We start from the raw sequence: 14,819 nt of genomic DNA, 5'->3' as shown, positions 1-14,819 counted from the left end.
CACAGTTGATTTAATTCTTATAGGCACTGTTGGATCAATCTAATGATAAATCTATTGTTGATGCTGGTTTTGAGCCTGGGAAAAGGAATCTTCTGCTTCTGACAGATAAAGATGGGAAAAAACCTCAAATAGCTTTGGTAAGAGAACTCTTATTTACGATAATTATTCTTTAGTGTGCTATATTATTTTGCAGCATGTATGAAGAATCGTTTCTTTTATGTAATTTGGATTTCCTGATGTAAAAAATAGCAATATTTAATTTTCCATGGTCAACTTTAGGTCTGGAATATTTTGTTAGAGATTGTAGGATAAGGCATTGGTAATATAAATAGGTATATATTTAATAGTGATGTTTTGTTTTATAACCATAATTTTTGTGTTGTGAAGACTTTTACAAAAAGACTTTTACTTGAAAGTGAAATGGATAGCCTTCTGTAGAAGCACCTTCAGGGATATCTACATATCATATTTAAATAATGGTGGTGTGGAATTTTAGACTCTTGGTCATGCCAAAGTTCTGGTGAACATACTGGAATATTCCTGGACTCAGCCCTAAATGGAAGTGAATTATTGGCTTACACAACTTGATGTTCAGGAACCTTGTCATAGGGCATATCCCAGTGCTCAGCCTTGAGAGGTGCTCTAGTAAAGCACAGCCTTCTCAGCCACTGGACTGGGAGAAGCAACTTAAGTGTGCAGGTCACTCGAGTTGCAGCTGTTACTTACTCGTCGGGGACTTCTGGCCAACGGGGGCAACGGGGTGGCAGGGAGGTATGCTGATGCCCCAATCGGCTTTCTTAACAAAAGATGCCGGTGGGGGAGGAAGTGGTGGGAGGGGTAAATGTACCCTCCCCCTCTCTTAAAGCGGCACCCCTGCCGCCTTTGAACCACCCCGCCGCAGTTCTGTTCACATCCATAGCGCTTTCTATTTTCTTTTCTGCCTACACTCTTTCTCATTCATTCATTCATTCATTCATTCTCTGTGTAAACCATCCCGAGCCATTTTTGGAAGGGCGGTATAGAAATTGAATGAATAAATAAATACACTGTAAATGGAAATAAATTGACTTGACTTACCCCCAGAGGAGAGGGAGACTGGGAGGGAGTAATATACAGTACTCATCTTAATCTTAGGGATGCCTACAGTGCCCTAACTTTTTTCTTTCCCTTGGGTTGGCTTTATCTTTTCCCAACCAAACTTGTTTCTCTGCTTTCTTGTTTTGGACCCAGATGAACAATCAATCCTATGCTTTCCAATCCCTTTTATAGTTGATGCGTGACTGGGTACCAACCGCTTCTCTCTCCTCCTCACCCTGTACCTTCATCTCATAAAAGAAGCTTCAGGAATGGTGGTGGAACTTTGGCCTTATTCTCCAAATTGTCTTTAATGTTTCAATTGGTTACTGCTGACTATAAAATGTTTTATAAAGCTCACTAGGACATTCACTTTACAGTATTGAATTCTGGTCAGTAGAGACACTTTTTCTACGTCATGAGGGATCATGCTTCAGAATACTACTACTACGGATATTTATATACCACTCTTCAACCAAAGTTCTCAAAGAGGCTTACATAGAAAAATAATACATAAATAAGATGGTCCCCTGTCCCCAAAGGGCTCACATTCTAAAATGAAATATAAGATTGACCCCAGCAACAGCCACTGGAGGGGATACAAGGTTAACTTCCAGAATTTCAAATCTATGGCTCTGCCTGTGCTAACAGAAGTAAGCCATTCCCAGCCCTTTCCCCAGTCACCCATCTCTTTAAGAATCCAAACAGCTCTAATTTTCAAAACATGCATTCAGGAAAGATCTTCATCAAGGCTTTAAACACAAAAGATGTATTCTGTACTCGCAGAACTATATGTAATTGCTTTGCAGGGAGAAAAAGTTACTCCCATCCACCTGTGCCATTTGAGAGCAGAAAAGTGGCTTTGTATACTGATTAGCCCCATCTGAGGGTATAAAAGATCATTGCTTGAGACATGTAGGAGGTATGTCTGGACCCAGTAGTTTGAAGAAGATACACCTGAGCATTTGTCCTCTAACTAGTGATCTATGCTTTAGTCTTCACTGATTACTTGTTGGACAGCCTACATTGGCAATTCTCCACCATTGTCCCCATAACTGAGATCTTGGAGAAAGGGTTTGTGTGAAACCTTCTGTACTGCTTGTGGTCTCATAGGTGGTGGTATTGTCTTATTTGAATGCACCATCTAAGAGTCCTGACCTTATCATACTTCGTATTGATGCATTTGTATCAACATCCTTAAACATGGGCTAATTAATATATCCAATCTTTTAGGAGGAGTCCAGTGGAGCAGACGACTGCAATCAAGATCAATTCATAGGCCCTCTTCCACGAGAAGGTTCAGTTGGTTGTGCCAATGATTATGTCAGCCAGAACTACTCTTATTCATCAATTCTCAATAAATCAGAAACGGGTATGATGTCCAGTGTAATCCTTTCCATTGAATAAAGCGTAGGGCAGATAGTACTGTGTTAACAGTTGTTTGGTAAGAGGAAAAGTAGCCAGAGCACTCCAGCTGGTGCATATATGTGCTGGCTTTAGCAATTAAGTTCTACAGTTGCTGCCAGGAGCAGTATAGTGCAGAGGGCCACACATTTTGTCTGTTCTTCATAGCCATTCCAAAATGTGCAGTCTCCCTGACCCTTTTCCTACCCTTCAGCACAATCCTTCAGTTATATACTTGTAACTAAGTCCTGCGGTATTAAATGGGGTTTAGTCCCAGGTAAGTGTATGTAGGATTAGCTATTTAGTTTGATTCAAAGGTCTGTATCCCACCTTTCCTGTGAATTACAGCTCAAGGTGGATAACAGTATAAAAACAAAACTTTAAAATACAAATAAAGCAGCAAGCAAAACCAGATAAGAACAAGGCATAGTTGGCTAATGGTAAACCATTTTAAAATGGATAGAAAGCGTCAGTTGGATTTTAGTGTGGCGGGCATTCTAAAGTTGTGGCACTACCACTGAGCAGCACTGCCTGTGTCTCTGGTACCAGCCAAATGGATTTCTCCTAGAGGCAAACCCAAGAGCAGGCCTGTAGAAACCAATCCCAGGACTCTGGCAAGTTCATATGGAGACAGCAGTCCTTCAGATAAACTGAACCCAGGCCATTTAGAACCTCAGAGGCCAGAAGGCAGTATTCAGAATTGAGGATTTTGGCCTTGATCCCTGATCTTGGATTGCATTTCCACATGGGGACTCTCCCCTGCTCCCCTCCCAGTTCCAACTCGAACTGAAGAGGTGCTTGGGCAGAGAGAGAACTCCGCAGTTGTGATGTGTGTCACCCACACAATTGTTTGGACCATGCACACCCCTTCTGCAATTCCAAACTTGGAGCTAGGTGAGGAGCAGGAGATGGTGTTGGTGTTGAGCAAGCAAGACTGTGTCTGTGTAGTGGGAGCTCAGCCTTCCAGCACGAGAATGGGCAGCCCCAGCCTCCCACTGTAGGAAATGGCCAGCCATTCCATCCCACTTGGAGGGAAAGACAAGCTGGCACTTCCATTAGTGCCAGATTCGCAAAATGTTCAGAGTGCTTTGCTTGTTCACCAAAATGGCCAACTGCCTTGCTCTTCAGCCTGAAGCTTAAAAAGCGGGCAGGGATCTTCCATGTAGTTGGACTGGCACTCTTGTAGGTTAACACAACTGCAGAATTCCTCATCCCACCTCCCTACTTCTAATCTGGAGAGAGAGACTGGAGCTTCTTCTGTCACCCTCTCTAGAGGCCAATGGAAAACTTGTCATGGCAGAGATGGCGAGTAGAAATGTGGAGCTCTGCATGTCTAGGTAGACAGTGGCAGAAATAGGGAGGGTGGTCATTTGCCACTTGGATTCTCACCAAAAGAAACTTGTATTCATTTAGATTCCATCTGACCTGAATGTGGATCTCCTATTTGGAATGCAAAAGTAACCTGAGTGCAAATGTAACAGAGTATTTCTTGTGTACCTTTTGGTCATGTCTTGAGTGAAAAATATAATTGATAAGAATTGTGTTGTTAGCGTGATAGACTTATAATATTAGTAGTAGGAAATAGTAAAGATGTCTTTCACACTTATTAGTATCAGATTTGTTACTTATTCCTATTGAACTAGGATTTCACATACAACACTAGAAAAACTGCTACTTTCCCCTTGATTGATTCCCTGTTCAGAGCCAGCATGAACAACTATTAATCATGTCTCAAATATCTATTTTAGGGTATGTGGGCCTAGTAAATCAAGCAATGACCTGCTATTTGAACAGTCTTCTACAAACCCTTTTCATGACTCCTGAATTTAGAAATGCTTTATACAAGTAAGTCTATGAATGCATCTTAATATTGTCATAAGTAGTAGTATCTTTTGGACTATCACTTGTCACTTCAGAAGTGTTTGTTTCCCCCAAAAAAGAATATGTGAATTTGTGATAGTTTTAAAATTGCATGAAAAGCTTGTTGATCATTGTGGCAAAATATTATGAGAGCTGCAACAGGATAGCTAGAAAGATGTCTGTGTATTTCTATGTGTGCAGTATTTTTGTTTCTATTCAGATGTGCACATTCTTCCTAAAATGATCCAACAATATTGTTACTCCTTATTTCAGATTTAACATCTGCCTCCTAGATAAAGCAGCAGTTTATTACTGTGGTGGTCACCTAATGAATTTGACAGAGTATATTATTCATGCTCCTATAATTAAGTGCCGTCAAATCGGTGTCGACTGTTAGCAACCACATAGATTCTCCTATAACAGCTACTGCTATTTGAAGTAGCATGATCTTATTGTGCTGTAAATTTTTTTAGGTAACTGATGTACTGGAACAAACGCTTCAGAAGTAACATAGTTGTCAGCTGTGTCTTCAAAAAGTAGAAGAGAATTTTTTCTTTACCATACTTCAGGAGTAATCTTTGTGTGACACTAAATTCAATTTCCACAAAAGAACTATGAATGGTTCTAGGCACTGTGTAATCCCAATATGACAGTCTTTCTAAAATTTTATTTAGGTGAGAATTCAACCTGATATGATCACTCGATAGTTTACAGTTTGTCTACTTTCAAATGTTTGCTTTTGGGAAGTAATAACTAGGAATGTGCCCCACTAATTTCCACTCATTTTGCTTTGAAAAATAATGGAAAACTGAAAAAGAATAGTAATTATTTTCCATTCATATTTGTTTTACTTTTATTTCAATTATTTTAATCCTTTCTTTAAGAATTTCTTTCTTTAATATCCTTTCTTTAATATTGATATTTTCCAACCAAATTGCACGGACCTTTTGGGTATTGTGCTACTCCCTTATGGTATCATATCTGCCAAGTTTTAGAGTGATTATTATAAGAAACCCATTTTATGGGCAATTTTTTTTAAAAAGGCAAACATTATTACAACATTTCCACTGATCGCAATGGGCAGCTTTTTTGCTGCTTGCAACTTTTCTGTTTTCTGTTCCATTCGCATGGGGAGGATGGCATTATAGTATTCTTAAGACATTGTAAGAATACTATACATTGTAAGATAGACACGGAAAAACAAGGAAAGTTTTCCAAAAGATCTCTGAACTCAGAAGGAGGTTCTGACCTCGAATTGGTAAGTTAAGGGATGCCAAAGGACAGATAGTAACTGATTCAGAGAAGATCAAACAGAGATGGAAGGAGTATACTGAAAATCTGTACAGCAGGGATGTCAACATCCAAGATACTCTCATGTGCCAGTCCGCAAGGCGTTGGGTACTGGTCTGTGAGGCATCACTAATAAAAATCATCCTCCAAAAAACAATTTTGGGCTGGTGGAGGCCGCCAGCAGGAGCTTTCCAAAGCAGATTGCCAGGCAGCTCTTGCTGCTGGATAATGTTCATTTTGAGGAAGTGAAATGAACATTATCCAGCAGCAAGGGCTGCCTTCCTAGAAATGAGCTCTGGAGAGCTCGCCTGGGCTCCATGGACCCTGGGCCCTGCCCCCTTTGTGCATGACATCACTGGGGGAAGGGGTGGCGGCGAGGGGGGCAACCCCTTTACTAACTGCCGATCCGGGAAACTGGGTACAAAGAATCTACTGCTCCATGACTCCAAAATAGTGGAGAAACACTGCTCTAGAAGATATTCCCTACTTGCAAGAACCTCTAGTAAGGGAAGCACTGTTCCCTCTAAGGCATGTGCACACAGGTGTTCTGATGTCAGCTCAGTTAATTTTAGATCCCGTTCAGGTTGAATAAGGAAGGCCCCACTCTGGATGTATGTGCGCACACAGTGCCTTGATACTGCTGCCCAGAACAAAACTCATTCTGCACAGAGATGAAAAAAATTAGAGGGACCACTGATGGGAAGATGAAGTTAGATCAGCACTCTGGTCATTACCAAGTCGGAAGGCTACAGGAATTGATGGAATAGCTACAGAAGTATGGCAAGAAACAGAGGAAGACTCAGTCAAGGCTCTAACCAAACTATGCTAGCAAATTTGGAGAATGATACAGTGGCCAACAGATGGAAGAGGTCAGTCTACATAGCCATACCAAAGAAAGGAGACTCAACAGATTGTGCAAACTATCACACAATCGTCTATATATTTTATTTCTCCTAGGCTTACCTGTTGCTAATCCCATGTGTGGCAGCTCTAACGAGAGCAGCTGCCTGAGGATAGTGACAGGGACGGGGAGACAATGGTGGTGGACCAGGCTGGGTCGGCCGCCGAAAACAGCAGGCGGTGGCGGGTTGGCTGCCAGGATGAGGTGGCGGTGGACCGGCCAGGCTAGGCCTGGCCTGGCCGCCAGGAGGAGGAGGAGGCGGCGGCAGCCTGGCCTGGCCTGGCCGCCAGGAATTGGCAGGCAGGTGGGAGGAGGTGGCAAGCCGGCTTTCTGGCCGGCCCGTCAGCCAGAAAGCGCCATATGGGGGGGGGGCAGGGAGAAGAAGCGGGCTGCTCCTGCCAGCAGAGAATTGGGTGGGTGTGAGAGACCAGCCCACCAGCCAGAAAGCGCCGGGCGAGGGAGAGAGAAAGCGCCGGGCAGGGCATGGAGGGCGGGAGAAGTGGGCCTGCGGAGGTGCAGATGCTCTGTGCCCGGCCCAGCTAGTATCCTTAATTCCACATGCTAGCAAAATAATGCTCAGGATCATCCAACGCATATTAGAGCTCTATGTGGAATGGGAAATGCCTGGTGTTCAAGCTGGTTTCAGAAAAGGCTGAGAAACAAGATGCATCATTGCTGACATATGCTGGGTAATTGAGAAAGCCAAAGAATACAAAGAAGAAGTCAATATGTGCTTTATTGACTACATAAAAGCCTTTGATTGTGTCGACCTTGTCAAGTTGCGAAATATCCTGAGGAAAATGGGCATCCCAGAACATCTCATTGTTCCTATGAGAAACCTATACACAGGACAGGAAGCCACAGTTGAGACAGAAAATGGTGAAATAGAGTGGTTCCCGATTGCCAAAGGAGTAAGGCAAGGCTGTATACTTTCTCCTTCTTTATTCAGTTTATATGCTGAACATATACTGAGAGAAGCTGGATTGGAAGAAGATGAGCGTGGTTTTAAAGCTGGAGGAAGAAACATCAGTAACATGCACTACACTGATGACACCACTCTGATAGCTGAGAATGTGGATGATCTGCAAGCACTAGTAATGAAAGTCAAGGAGCACAGTGAAAAAATGGGACTATGACTGAATGTAAAAAAGCCTCAGAAGCCCTAACCCAACCAGCCTCAGGATTGATAATAAAGACATTGGAGTGGTGGATAGCTTCTGCCTTTTATGATTAAGAAGATGACCAGCATCAAGGTGGATGGACTTAATTATGACAACAATGAATGCACCACTGAGAGACCTTAAAGGTCAAGTGGAAGACGGATCATCCTGGAGAGAATCTATCTATGTGGTCACTAAGAGTAGACACCGACTTGACGGCAATCAATCAATCAATCAATCAAGGCCTTGTATCTGAAAAATTCAGATTTAATGGAGCACACACTTCTCATTTAATAGGCAATTTACTACAACAAATATTTATATACCACTTTTCAACAAAAGTTTCCGAAGTGGTTTACATAGAAATAATAGATAAATAAGATGGGTTCCTGTCCCTAAAGGACTCACAATCAAAAAAGAAACATGAGATAGACACCAGCAACAGTCACTGGAGGTACTGTGCTGGTGGTGGATAGAGCCAGATACTCTCCCCCTGCTAAATAAAGAGAATCAACATCATAGTTCCCAGGGACTTAAGCTCTTTGAATTTCTTATTTATTAAAATTTTCTTATATACCACCTCAGTTAAATTGCCAATCATTGTAATTAATGTGGCTCAGATAATACCGGAACCAGATTCCTTTCCTTTAAATAAGGACCTACTCATTTGTAATTTGGCCACAACAGGATATTGAGGGGAGCTAGCTGCGGTATAAATTTAGAGCTATCTTGCAAGGGAAGTTGGCTCTGCAAGCATAGGGAGCCTCAGAATTGTGTCAAGGAAAATCACCTTTGATATGTGTGATGAAATAAATGGGTAAGAAGATGAACTGAATAGAATTGTCAAGTCATGAAAGGTATTAAGTCTCATGCGAAGTGTAGTTGACAGAGACAAGCCCTGTAGCTGTGGCTAGGGCACCCCCTTGTGGAGAAAAGCTGTTAGAGCAGTTGGAATTCTGTTAAGAATGCCAGTTGCCCCTGAAACTTCACAGAGTGAAGGTGTCTGTCAAACAGCCTAGTAAGAGGTCTGGAAGTAATGAGAACCCAGTTGGGTTCTGAGTAAAATAAGTTAGCAGAAGGAATGTGTACTGAGAGGACACAGAGTGTGTCTGAGATATGGTCTTGGGGAAGGTTGGGTTTAAGTGAACCAGGAAAGGTTCTGTGAAACTAAACATAATGTAATTCTAATATATGAGCTCTGGGACGAAAGTGGATATAAACCCAGGCTTGTAAACACTGGAAGTAAACTGTATTATCAAAGAAACTATTCTGTAGCCTACATCACTGTGTTCCAAACCTGAAGACCCTCATAAAGAGAGTTATTGATTATTAAGAGAGCATATATAGTCACAGCAAAACAAGATCCTGTTGGGAAGATTAGAAATGGGAAAATGTTTAAAGTACCCTTGGTAAATACACACACCACCTTCCTTTCATCACGTCACAATATGCTTGTAAAGCTAGTTGGGTAACATCATGCTCTTTATGTAGTGGCTTTAGAAAAAAATAATTGGGTTAGAGCAGTGGCCTTTTTTTTGGATATCACTGAGGGATATTGGTGGCAACCCTGGCAGACATGTGCAAGTCATCCCTTGATTAACATGCTCAAGAGGAAGATGGAGAAATTGTCCAGAAATATGGATGTCAGCTTTGAGATTGTTCACTAGGTGGTGGCTCTGGTTAAAAGGTTGCAGAAACAAATGAAGGAGGAGCTGCAACCTTTCACATGGGTGATGACCAGTGTTCCCCCTAACAGGAATTCCCAGATGTTGTTGACTACAACTCCCATAATCCCCAAGCAAAAGCCATTACATTTGGAGATTCTAGGAGTTGTAATCAACAACATCTGGGAATCCCTGTTAGACTGCTGTGACAGCTCCTGTATCTACTGCCACCATTTACCTTCAGTAGTGCTCTCTTTTATATTTACTGCCCTTGATAGCAGGGAATGCATTAGGCATGGGGTATTACTCCAGTAGAGGAGATCCAAAGAGTTAAAAATAAAGAGGATGTACTATTTCACAAAGAAAAGCAAACAAAACAAGTGATGGTTCTTACCAAGAAATTCACAACTAGTTTTTCTGTCCTCCAGTCTGAGTCCGTTTCTGCCAGCTTCTTCCTTGGCGGTTAACTTCTAGCTGACTCAAAAGCACACACCTGTAGAACTCCTCCTGTCAATCTAAGTACCTAGCAACAGTCTCCATGCTTTAACCCACTAACCCCCAGACCAAGCAATGTATAAACCCACAAATGGTTCTTAACTAGTCAATTCTTCATAGCCACCACTTTCAAGTCAAGACTGAAGGGAAGCATAGCACAGCAGGTCATTTCCCCACACTTGGCAAACTGTGTTAGAGGTGAGAGTATGCCAAGCACAAAGGATGAGGGTGATGCTGGCTGAAGTCTCTGCACTCCTAGCAGTAGCATTGCCAACATCCCTCAGTGTAGCATGCCTGGCTGAACTGAAGCAGGGTAGAGGCTATTATGGTTGGCAGCAGAAATGCCACCTGACGAGAGGAGGAGGTGGGGGAGTAGCTCAGGGGACGTTGTGATGTGCTCTCTGCCTGTGCCAGTTGAAGAATTCAGGACATATCGCCTGACCGATTGGGCACACAAGCTGCAGATGTGGCCTAGGAGCTGCTGTCTTGCTCCTCAACCAATGTGTCCAGTTGGATGATGATGATGAGGGGGATGGTTATTCAACAGACTCTATGGAGACAGATTATGACAAAGGGGAATATCCTGCTGACCCACGAGCAGAAGTACCTCCAAAAACTTCACTATCACCCTCATGCTTAGATAAGAGAGATGGCTGAGGTTTGGGGTTTGGAATTATAACTAGGGATGTGCACAAACCTGTTCGGAGGCCCTTTTACAGGCCTCCGAACAGGTTTGAACACTGGGAAGTTCAGTCCGAGTGTGTGGGGGGTGGTAACTTTAAGGACAGGGGAGGGTGCACTTAACCACCACCCCCGCCGCATTTCCCCTGCCTGTGATCGCTGAAAAACCAGTCCGGTAGGGCGGCAGTGTACCTCCCTGCCACCCTGTCTGCTCCTCAGATCAGAAGTGACAGGAAGTAGCATGTGCACATTGGTGCATGCTACTTCATGTCACTTCCGGTCTGAGGAGCGTATGGGGCAGCAGGGAGGTACACTGCTACCCCGCCGAACCAGTTTTTCAGCGAGCACCGGCGGGGGAAATGGGGGGTGGGTTTAGGTGCACTCTCCCCTGCCCTTGAAGTTACCCCCGCCCACTGTTGAGCCTCACGGGTTCCATGTACATCCTTAATTATAACAGCCAGAGGTAGATCTGAAAGATCCAGTCTACAGTATTTATTATTTATTTATTTAATGCATTTTTATACTGCCTCAACCCAAGATCTCAGGTGGTTCACAACAAATGAAAACAGAACATTAAAATCAATTAAATATTAAAAACAGCTTAAAACAAATCAATAAATAATCCAAAATTTAAAAAGTTATAAAGTTAAAAAGCTAAAAGGCCTGGGGAAAAAGATAACTCTTTAGACACTTTTTAAAAGCCGTTAGAGATGGGGAGACTCTTATTCCCACGGGAAGCGCGTTCGTTCTGCCCTGAGCCATTTTTGGACGGGCGGTATAGAAATCGAATGAATGAATGGAGAAATAGATTTGGGTGTCATCAGCATACTGATAACAGCCTGCACCAAATCTCCGGATAATCTCTCCCAACCGTTTCATGTAGATATTAAAAAGCATTGGAGACAGTATGGAGCCCTGAGGGACCCCATATAAAAGCTCAGATTTTGAAGAGCAACAGTCTCCAAGTGACACCATCTGGGGTAGGAGTGGAACCACTGCAAAGCAGTGCCTCCCACCCCCAACTCCCTCAGACGTTCCAGAAGGATACTATGGTCGATAGTATCGAAAGCTGCCGAGAGATCCAAAAGGACCAACAGAGTCACGCTTCCACTGTCAAGTCCCAATTGGAGATCATCCATCAGGCCGACCAAGGCAGTCTCCACCCCATAGCCCGTCCGAAAATCAGTTTGAAATAGGTCTAGATAGTCAGTTTCCTACAAGACCACCTGGAGCTGGGAGGCCACCACCCTCACAATCACCTTGCCCAACCATGGGAAGTTGGAGACAGGCCTGTAGCTACTAAACTCCGAAGGGTCCAAGGCAGGCTTCTTAAGAATAGGTCTAATAATTGCCTCCTTTAAATAAGGAGGCATCCTGCCCGCTCTCAGAGAGGTATTTATAATTGCCACCAGGCTCTCCACAACAACCCTCTTGCCAGATAGTATAAGCCATGTTGGGCAAGGATCAAGTAGACAGGTGGTAGGACGCACCATTCCGAGCAGCTTGTCCACATCCTCAGGAGTCACAAACTGAAATTGATCCAGTCTAATCACACAAGAGGAGTTGCTGGATACCTCTGCATCTGACACTGCGATAACTGTGGAATCTAAATCTAGATCTAGATTGACCCAAATACGAGAGACTTTGTCCACAAAAAACTCATTAAAAGCGTCACAGCGGGCAACTGATGGTTCCAAATTCGAATTCAGGGGAGTAGGGGGCCCTACTAGCCCCCTCACAACCCTGAATAGCTCCGCTGGACGAGAGCCTGCGGAAGCAATATGGGCAGAAAAGAAACATTTCTTTGCTGCACGTATAGCCAGAGCATAGATCTTTAAATGCACTCTATGTCACAATCTGTCGGATTCGAATCGAGTCTTCCTCCACTTGCGCTACAGTCGTCTACCTTGCCGCTTCAGTTCCCGCAGATCTTCCTTATACCAAGGAGCCATTTTTGAAGCGAGTCGGAGAGAACGCTTAGGAGTGATCATGTCTATTGCCCTGGTGAGCTGATGGCTAAAGCGAGAGGATGGCTATATGATGGCTAAAGCAAGAGGATCATATCCAGTGGCACTTCCCATTCTTCCTGTAATTACTAAGTCAGCACAGTCAGCATGGGAGGTTTTACAGATGTTTATACGGACTTGAAAAATATTAGAAGGATTATATAGAATCCAGGAAGAGGAGAATACATACCTAGTGCACCATCCAGTACCAGACTCCTTGGTGGCTGAATGTGCTACCTCTTCAAAAGGTGGACAGCGTCATACAACTCCTGCTGAAAAGGGAGAAAAATTGATTTGTTAGGAAGAAAGATATATGCCACCTCAAGCTTCTCAATTAAAATAGCAAATTATGCTGCATGTCTTGCAAGATATAAACATCATTTATGGGACATACTTTTCCAGGATTCAACCTCAATGTCACCAGAGAAATTTCAGGAAATGTTTGCACAGACCTATGAAAAAAATAGCTGTTACGAGACAACTGCTAAGCACATTTAAACACTTAGCAGAAAAACAAGAGCCGTGAAGACTGCAGTAACACTACGTCGCCATGCATGATTACGCTACACAACTTGCAACAAGATATGCGAGAAAGGGTGGAGCATTTGCCATATGATGAAAAGGGGCTTTTCGCAGAAAGCATGGACACAACAATGCAGTCTTGGGGGGTGGGGATCAAAATATATGGCAAAGACTTTTCTGGCATCTGCAGCTTCAAATGCAGCTGCATCCCATTATCGAACTTACAGCCGACATTGTGCCACATTTAGGCAACAGTGGGGGAAAATGTTTCAGAAGGCAATACTATCCCTATCAAAGGAATAAGAGTTTCGGACAAAAACAAAAGGGCCAGAGTACTAAACCCCAATAGGGACCAGAATAAACAGACTCTTTGATGGCCAGATCCATCCACTGGAATTAATACTGAAGACACCTGTAACATCTCCCAGAGCACAAAAAAAATAGTTTTGTGATTACCAGCAACTCCATCAAGCTGGCAAGTCATGCTCAAGCATGGCACCACATAATATCAGATCAGTGGGTGCTAAAGATTATAGAGACTGGCTATGCAATAGAGTTCGAAGCTTAACCTCCATTTTCAGAAGTGAGGTATGCAAAGCTGACTCCTGAGTTACTGGAAGAAATTCAGGTGTTGCTACAAAACCAGGTAATACAACAGTGTGCCAGTGCGGTGGATGGAAAGAATATCCGGTTATTATTCCCGGTACTTTCAAATCTCCAAGAGGGATGGGGGCAATAGTGAACTTGAGAGAACTCAATGTATATGTGTGGGCACACAAGTTCAGAATGATGACGTTGCAAGGAATATTACATCTCCTATGCAAAGAGGAATGGGCAGCAACATTAGACTTGAAAGATGCATATTTTCATGTGGAAATACGGGAAAACCATCACAAGTATCTAAGGTTTACAGTGGGCGATGTAGTGTACCAATATACTGTCCTACCATTTGGATTGTCAGCTGCACCACAGGTGTTCACAAAGGTTATGGCAGTTGTGGTGGCCTACTTAAGAACTGAAGGGATAGTGATCTTCCTATATTTAGACAACTGGCTTATGATCAGCAACAACAAAGTTACTTTCACAAATCCAGTTCATGCTACGCCTTCTAGAGGAACAGGGCATCAATGTCAACTGGAAGAAGTCAAACCTAGAACTGCAGAAATGCATACGTTACATAGGTGTGGAGCTAGATATGTAGTTAAAAAGGGCATACTTACCGAAGGACAGATCTCTGCAAATCAAAAACCTAGTTCAACAGATCACCTTAAAACAGCAACAACCAGCAGAAGTTATACAATGGCTAATGGGTTTGATAGTCGTGCAACCCCACAGTGTGCTACACCCTTCTACAGATGCGGGCTCTGCAGATGTGGTATCTAAGGAACTTCCGTTCCAATGCGGACAGCCAACAAAAGATGCTCACACTTTCTCAGAAGGTGTTGAACTCACTGCGTTGGTGGACAGTTCATTCAAATCTACAGGCTGGAGTATCATACGAGCCTTTGATCGCCACATGATGGGTGACAACAGATGCCTCCCTGAGGGGATAGGGTGCACATTGTGACAAACATCAAGTGCAAAGACAGTGGACAAGGCACCAGAAACAAATGCATATAAACTATCTCGAATTTCTAGCGGTGTTTATGGCGCTAAAGGTATTCAAACCACTGCTTCAGAAAAGAGTGGTGCAGATCCCGTCTGGACAATACAGCAGCAATAGCGTATTTGAACAGACAGAGAGGCACAGTGTCTCGCTCCC

At 43.2% G+C, this 14,819-nt stretch overlaps 1 protein-coding gene and 1 long non-coding RNA gene across 7 annotated transcripts in view; one reads left to right on the top strand and one right to left on the bottom strand.

The window, feature by feature from the left end:
• The window catches only part of LOC128340787 (uncharacterized), a 45,763-nt gene extending 35,912 nt beyond the window's left edge, over positions 1-9,851 (bottom strand). For all 3 annotated transcript variants that reach the window (XR_008313956.1, XR_008313953.1, XR_008313955.1), the window contains exon 1: positions 9,748-9,851. This is a non-coding gene — a long non-coding RNA (uncharacterized LOC128340787). The remainder of the gene's footprint in view (positions 1-9,747) is intronic.
• USP47 (ubiquitin specific peptidase 47) overlaps positions 1-14,819 on the top strand; it is a 107,476-nt gene that overhangs the window by 39,180 nt on the left and 53,477 nt on the right. For all 4 annotated transcript variants that reach the window (XM_053286441.1, XM_053286438.1, XM_053286437.1 and 1 more), the window contains 3 exons: positions 24-137; positions 2,308-2,446; positions 4,227-4,323. In XM_053286441.1, coding sequence (XP_053142416.1) covers positions 24-137; positions 2,308-2,446; positions 4,227-4,323 — 350 coding nt within the window. The remainder of the gene's footprint in view (positions 1-23; positions 138-2,307; positions 2,447-4,226; positions 4,324-14,819) is intronic.

The sequence above is a fragment of the Hemicordylus capensis genome, chromosome 1 (assembly GCF_027244095.1).
Source record: "Hemicordylus capensis ecotype Gifberg chromosome 1, rHemCap1.1.pri, whole genome shotgun sequence".
Taxonomy (NCBI): Eukaryota; Metazoa; Chordata; class Lepidosauria; order Squamata; family Cordylidae; genus Hemicordylus; species Hemicordylus capensis.
Note: the sequence above shows the minus strand (reverse complement) of the source record. Positions and strands in the feature narration are given on the sequence as shown.